Below are 7765 nucleotides of genomic sequence, written 5' to 3'. Positions count from 1 at the left end.
GGCAGAGCTTAAGGAGGGTGTAGAGAGACAAGTATTAGGGGAAGTAGTAGAAGTATTTTCACAAAGAAGTGAAAGGGAAATTGACTGGTGGAGTCACCCTTTCTAACCTAAAAGAAGACAGTGAAGCCCTGCCCCTCCTTCCATCAGGCAGATGGAGCAAACCAGGCTACAGGCTCTTCAGAGGGGACAGGCAGGGTAGGGGAGGTAGAGGGGTAGCTCTATATGTTAGAGAGTCTCTTGACTCTGTAGAAGTTGAAGTCAGTAATGATAAGGTTGAGTGCCTGTGGATCAGAATCGGGGGGAAGGCCAACAAGGCTGATATCCTAGTGGGAGTCTATTACAGACCACCCAATCAGGATGATGAAGGGGGTTGTGAATTATTCTACAAGCAACTGGTGGATGTTTCAAAATCATCAGCCCTTGTTCTCATGGGTGACTTTAACCTGCCAGATGTCTGCTGGGAACTCCACACAGCAGAGAGGAGGCAGTCTAGGAAATTCATAGAATGTATAGAGGATAATTTCCTGCTCCAGCTGGTAAACGAGCCTACCAGGGATGGAGCCCAGCTTGACCTCCTGTTCACAAAGAGAGAGGGTCTGGTGGGAGATGTGGTGGTCGGTGGATGTCTGGGACACAGTGATCACGAAATAATAGAGTTTTCAGTACTCAGGGATGCAAGGAGGGCCGTCAAAACCTCTACGTTGGACTTCTGGAGGGCAGATTTTGGCCTATTCAGAAGACTGATTCTGAGTGTACCCTGGGAAACAGCCCTTGAAAACAAAGGGGTCCAGGAGGGATGGATGTACTTCAAGAAGTTTTGAAAGCACAGGAGCAGCTGTCCCGGTGTGCTGAAAGGCGAGCTGGTGGGGAAGACGACCGGTCTGGCTGAACAGGGAGATTTTGAAAGAAATTAGGGTATAGAAGAGATCCTACTGATTATGGAAAAAAGGGCTAACTACTCAAGAAGAATTTAGGAATATAGTTAGGTTGTGTAGGAAAAAACTAGATAGACAAAGGCACAACTTGAACTGAATCTCGCCACCTCTGTGAAGGATAACAAAAAGTTCTACTACAGATACATCAATAGCAAAAGGAGGGGCAGGGAAAACCTCCATTCTCTACTGGACATGGGCGGAAATAGTTATCAAAGATGAAGAGGTGCAGCTCAACCAAATTTACCAGGCACAAGTGGGGCTGGAAGAAGCCCCCAAGCCCCGTGTCTGACGAGCAGGAAGCGCTAACAAATCCCGGTGCCCAAAGGGTTTTCTGCTCGCCATCAATCTGGCAGCTGGAGAAACCAGGCTGTCCGATTGCAGCCTGCTTCTGAGCTGCCGTGTTGACAGAAGATAGCATTGTGCAGATGGCAAACATTCCATGACAAGAAACCAATCCACCCCCGCCTTTCTGCTCCCCAGTTGGAAACAGCTGTTCAAAGAGATTCAGAAGAGATTGGCAAGCTGGGCCGATCTTCAAGGGGGCTGAGTGGATTTGCATCACCCTGGGGAAAAACAAAACAACAACAAAAACAAACAAAAAACAAAATAAGAAAAAAAATCAAATTGTCTTGGTTGGACAAGAGCTTTGAGATCATCAAGTCCCACCGTTACCTCAGCACTGCCAAGGCCACTACTAACCCATGTCCCTCAGCACCACATCTCCACAGCCTTGAAACCCCTCCAGGGATGGGGACTCCATCCCTGCCCTGAGCAGCCTGGATCGGGCCCTGACAACCCTCGGAGGAGGGGGCAGTGCAGCCCCTTCCTGTAAGGAGCCAAAGTAGAAGTGTAGAAGCACAAATGTTTGAGAAATGGGACTAGTGGGTGTGGAGGGGAAAGCAAGGCTCAGAGAACTGGTGTTTTATTAACTGTTTTATTTTCATTTGCACTGGTAAGGTCCCTCTCAAAAACGTAGGGTGCAAAGTTTGTGTGAGAAAAAAACACAGGCAGTGGTTTGGGCTTCTCTTGAGGAGCCGTGGCTGTTGTCCATCCCCTGCTAACACACCTCTGCATTCCACTTGCCTCAGAGGCTTCATCCTGGTCATTGTATTCGCAGCTAATCTGATCTGGTGATCTGCCAACCATGCCAAGAGATGCAGAGATGAAATTCCTCTCAGGAAGCCAAGCATCTCTTTAGTAACTTTTTCCCTTGGAAAAGCTCACTAAGAAGGCTTGTAAGTCTGTTTCAGCCAGGAAGGTTTGGTTCACCGGCACTCATAAGGAAACACAACAGAGGCAAAGGTACCCTTACTGTCACTGGAGGCCATCTCTAGATGGATGCCCACCACCATTCTGCACATACTCCTTAGCAGCATCCCAAGAGAGTGCAGATGGTGGCTGTGAGAACGTCTTTCTTCCACAAAGCCATCTGCTGACACCAGCAGTGACTGTGTTTTGGCCTCAGGACGTGGAGGATTTGAAGGATCACCCTTCTCCTCACACCATGTCAGGCAGCATCCTCAGAATGTGTGAAATCCCTCAGCTTCGCGTTTCGGATCAGGTCCTTGTAGGTGGAGGGGCAGTAGGCTTTGTACAGCTTTTCAGCCAGCGTGTTGCTGCCCGCAACCACAACTTTCCTGTTGTGGTTCATGAAGTTCCACAAATGCAGCGCATAGGAGTGGTTGAAAGTGGGGCTTTTGTCCCACACCTGGTAGTACCGGCTCCAGGCTGGGTATGGGATGGGGTAGAAACGCTGGGGATTGAGGAAGGAAATGTTCTGGCAGCTGTGGTCCTCAGTGCCTTTGAAATCTGTGAGATTGCAGATGGCTTTGAGCATCCTTGTCATTAAAAAGGGCCCCTGGTTCCCCCAGATCTTCCCATTGTACTTGAGAACAAAGTTCTCCATGCAGTCCCAGATAAATTTGTGGTGGGCAGGGAAGCCAAAGATCCCGTTGCTGGAGAACCGCGACTTCTGTGCCGCTAGGAAGCTTTCCTCAGGGATGGGCCTGATGGAGATGACATCTGTGTCCATGTAGATGCCCCCATACTTCCAAATCAGTGCCAGTCTGCTGGCGTCGGAGCTGACATGGACCCAGTTCTTCTCCTGCTCCGGGACTACCTGCACAGAACGGACCAGGTCAGTTTATTGGACACCAACAGCACCATGAAACTCCACCCACATGCCTGGAGATATCCCTGACCACTTTTTCCTCCTCCAGCCATCAGAATTTAAGGGAACCAGATAAGGAGACGGCGCAGAGCAACGCTGCATGAAGATAAATGAACGTTTGGGGAGTGTTCTGATGGACCCTGCCACGTGTTCCATCAATCATGTGATGATTCATGGCTTGCTCTTTCAGTGGGACAAAACCTACCCCACACACTCCCTGATCACTCCCATCCCTCTGAAAGAGACTTTGAAGAGTTTTCTTGGCACTGTTGGTCTTGGGAGTCATTTTTTTTGTCTTAGGAGAAGGAAGAGGTTTTGAGCAACCCCCCCTGCTCTGCACAGGGATGGAGCTGAGCAAATCTGACAAAAGCTCCTGGGCAAGCTGTTTGCCAGGAACTTACTTTCAGGGTGGAGCTGACAAGATCCCACCTTGGTTTTATTGCACATGGCTATGAACACAAGCTGAAACCTCTCTTATCTACTCCGGGCTCTGATGATGTGTGCCAGCATTCAGGAGGGCTCAGGGGACTCGGGCAGCACATTTTGTTCAACCAGCTTCTGCTGAGAAGGATGATTAAGCCCTGTTTTAGCAAAACATGTATGCAGTCTATTTTTACCAGTGCTTCCTTGGCCAAAAAAAATTCTGATTCTTCACATACGAGATGGGGGGGAGGGAGGGTACACACAGGAAAATGCTGATCATGTGTTCGATAAACAGAGATGAAATGAAAAACATGGCATAAATCCATCTATTCTGAAGCAAACCCCCTCAAATCCCTCATTTCACACAGCCAGTCTTGCATTCCTCCATTCATTTGAATCTGCTTCAGACCTCTTTCCTCCCTATTGATAACCACATTCCCTATTTTCCCCCTTATTATAATGCTCACCTGGTTGTACCACTGGAGCAGAGGGGTCTCCTGGAAGACAGTTTCCATCTGGAGAGGAAAAATGAAGACATTCTTCATAGAAGACAAAAGGGAGAAGGCTGCATAACTGGAATTGAGGTCCAGTGCTGTGTCATTTGTAAGTCCCTTCATGAAGAGAATGATGGGCCTGTCCTGGTAGATCCTGGCTGCAGATTCCACGGAGCAAGACACCAGTGGAGGTGGCTCCAGGCGCTCTGTTGTCTCCAGAAAGATGATGCTTTTGCCAAGGTTCAAGACCTGCTCAGGTGTCAGGAAGTGCTTGGACATAGGCATATAGGAGAAGAAACAGCCGGGCAGCAGGGAGATCTCGTACAAAATGCCTGAGACGAAGAAGAAGCAGAGGCAGATCTGGATTCTCCTCAACATTCTTGCTTTCCTGTGGCCTTTGGGGTAATGCCTCGGACATGGATGCTAAGGACAGACAACAAACAGTGAAAAGAGGTGCCAGTGTTATTAATTAGCAGGTCTGGGAAATGGTGGGGCATGGCTTAGCATGAAGGCAGCTTATGCCTTTTCTCCAGGACAAGCCTGGCAAAATGTCTCACAGTGCCCCATGGCAAGGCAAGGAACTTTAAGCCCATCCCTGGGGCCGGCTGGTGGAGCAGATAGTTCCCAAGCACTGCAGCATTGTGCCAGCAGGTCTTTCTCCACAAGGAGAGAGACTCCACTCCTTTCATCCAGGAGTGCTGAGGAGCAAACCCTGTGTGCCAGTGGAATTAGGTGGCCATGATTACAGTTTGGGAAGCCAGCCAAAGCAAGAACATTAGCATGTAAGCACCAAAATCTTTTTCCCAATTTGCCCCTTCCACTCACACTTCAGCCCCAAAGGCTATGAGGGACTCAGGTCCTGCAGACAGACCAGAGAGAAACAGATGGAAGGATAGAAAATGCATGGGTTCTGTACAAGTGAATAACTAGGACCTACCTGGATTATAGTTCTGACAAATCCACATTTCCATCTTATTTGTTTGCCATCCTGGTGGTGATGAGGTTTCCTTAAGGACGAGCTCCCTGATGAAGATACCCAAACTGCCTGGAGCATGCAAAAAGATTTCTGAAGGCAGGAGACTGAAGCCTGGAAGAAAACTGACTCTTCTGCAAGCTGAATCTCGGTTCCAGAAATGGTTTGTGGCCAGTGAGACCCACCTAAAAGGACAAAGAAGGGACAGGTTTCAGGTGAGACCCATCTCATGCCTACATCAGCCTGGTCCAAATGCTCCTGGTCTCACCACAACCCATACAGCACTGGGGAGCTCCTGCCAGTGAGAGGCAGGATTGACTCTTATCTGCACTATACTGTTTGACAGGCTCGTGACGCAAGGAAATTCCCTCCAGAACTGTCACCTGGTTGCACCTGAGCACCCACATGTGTTCTGCAAAGCCCGCGAGCCAGGCACCGAGAGGGGAGACGCTTGGAAGGACAACCCAATGTCCAGGTGACCCCTGGATGTGCTTAAAAGGTTGGGCAACGAAGGAAATGGGAGGAAACATGGCTTTGTGTGCTCAGTTAATTAATGAGACTCATTACCATGTCACCCAACCAGCTCAGAGATAAGTGCAGCACAGCAAACTCTGTGGAAATTCCCCTGTGAGCCCTAAGCGTGCGCTTGGAGCTGTGGCAGCTCCCGAGCTGTTCCTCAGAGCAAGATCTCATCAAATTAAATATTAAAGCAATGACTGTTCCCATTAGTACAGCCTTTCCTGCTGCACAGTAATCACGGCTGGGTTTTATTGCCACTGCTCAGGGCTTCTCCCCATGCCCCAGGTTTCCACGGCAGCCTGGGAGAAAGTGCCAGAGGTGAAGTGGGTGGAAATGTTATAGCCACCAGGCACCAATGTGGTCCAGACCTGCTGGACAAATCCAGCAACTTTGCAGCCTGCAGAGGAGGGAATGCAGCTCTTAATAACAAAAGATAAATATAATAATAATAATATTGCTACGGTAATTCCCTTTGCTTTTCCCACTTTCTCCCATTGCCCCAGCACCCTGCAGAAGAGCCTCTGCTGCGAGAGGCAGCACCCTGCACCCAGGGCCTCTCAGCAGATATCAAATTTGGACGGAAGGCAGGGAATGGAGAACAAACACAAGCAGTTTGGAAAGGACTCATTCCCAAGTCCACAGATAAAGCACCCGGTGCTGCCGAGCTCCCCAGCTCCAGCGATTCTCCAGGGAGCAACTGGACCCAGCATGAGGGGCCTGGGGAAACAGCACTAGAACTGAGATTAAAATCACAGAATCACAGCATGGTTTCAGTTGGAGTGGACCTTGAGGATCAACTTGTTCCGGCCCCCTGCATGGGCAGGGACACCTCCCACCAGCCCAGGTTGCTCCAAGCCCCATTCAGCCTGACCTGAGACACTGCCAGGGATGGGGCAGCCACAGCTTCTCTGGGCAGCCTGGGCCAGGGGCTCAGCACCCTCACAGGAAAGAATCTTTTCTAATATCTAATCCAGATATCCCCTTTTCCAGTTTAATGCCATTACTCCTTTTCCCATCCCCCCTTGTCCAAAGTCCCTCCCCAACATTCCTGGAGCTCTAAGGTCTCCCAATTGCAGCCTTCTCTTCTCCAGGCTGAACAACCCAAACTCCCTCAAGCCTGGCTCCAGAGCAGAGCTGCTCCAGCCCTTGGATCACCTTTGTGGCCTTCTCTGGACTTGCTCTAACAGCTTTATGTCCTTGTGTGGGTTCCTCAGAAATGGACCCAGCACTGCAGGAAGGTCTCACCAGAGTGGAGCAGACAGATTCTCCTCCCTTGCCTTGCTGGCCACGCTGCTGGTGATGCAGCCCAGGTCATGGTTGTCTTTCTGGGTGCAAGCACACATGGCTAGCTCATGTTTTGCTTCTCAGCAGCCACATCACTTGAACTACAACATTTCCTTCCACATTCCCCTCCTGCCTCTTTCTCAGGCATGTGCTTCCGACTGACAGCAGCCATTGGAAAACAGAACAGAAAGAAAAAGTTGCCTCCTAGCAGCTCCCTCACCCAACTCATCTTGGCTGTGTTTTCAGGCTTATTTAGCCTCATTCCTAGCTCTGACCTAAACCTTGGCTGCTGCTGTGTGCTGCTCCTGCTCAGCCCAGGGCCCAAACCTCCCTCCCTCTCCTTCCTTTCCACTTTTAAATCCTGATGCCATTCTCTTGGCAACATTTGCTCAGAGCAGAAAACTTTGGCTTTACTTTGATTAGAAATGGGACAATTGGAACATTCCCATGACTGGATTAATATTTCTTCTTTGATGGCCTAAAGATCCAAGGTCTTTACGAGCAGCCTGGCAAAGCTGCAAGAGTCGTTCAAATCTAAAAGTGTCTGGGAGGCATTTTATTTGCAAATTGTGGGGAGAGAATAAGTAGACACTCCAACAGACACCGGCTCTGTGTACGACATTGTGAAGAGCAACGTGAATCTTCATCGTCTCATTCTGGGAAATTGTTTTGCTTGGTTGGTTTTCCAAAACCCCTCCATGGAAAGTTATGAATTCTCATCACATTTGACCTGGAGGCTGCTGTTATCAAAATGTTCACTTCCCTGCTTGAGCTAAGAGGACTGCAGAACCAAATGTTAAAAATAAATCCCAGTCATTGAATAGATTACCCTGCTGAGTGGGTTGCTTTTCTGGATGCAGCAGCCCAGCACGCTGGCTTGATGGCCCATCTTGTAAAGGTATTTCTTTTCTCAGGGCAATTTCAGTATTTCAAGTGCAGGATGAAAACGGGTGGGAGACTACAGGAC

At 49.3% G+C, this 7765-nt stretch overlaps 1 protein-coding gene across 1 annotated transcript; it reads right to left on the bottom strand.

The window, feature by feature from the left end:
- Nucleotides 1-2442: 2442 nt before the first annotated feature.
- Nucleotides 2443-5172, bottom strand: A4GNT (alpha-1,4-N-acetylglucosaminyltransferase). The gene is made up of 3 exons (XM_008491060.2): nt 4960-5172; nt 3996-4445; nt 2443-3054 (listed from the first exon to the last, which is right to left on the bottom strand). Exons 1-3 carry the CDS (start codon nt 5074-5076, stop codon nt 2443-2445), a joined length of 1179 nt encoding a protein of 392 aa, XP_008489282.2. The 5' UTR covers nt 5077-5172.
- Between the last annotated feature and the right edge of the window lie 2593 nt (nt 5173-7765).

Source organism: Calypte anna, chromosome 9 (genome assembly GCF_003957555.1).
Source record: "Calypte anna isolate BGI_N300 chromosome 9, bCalAnn1_v1.p, whole genome shotgun sequence".
Classification (NCBI taxonomy): domain Eukaryota; kingdom Metazoa; phylum Chordata; class Aves; order Apodiformes; family Trochilidae; genus Calypte; species Calypte anna.
This window is presented reverse-complemented; position numbering and strand designations above follow the sequence as displayed.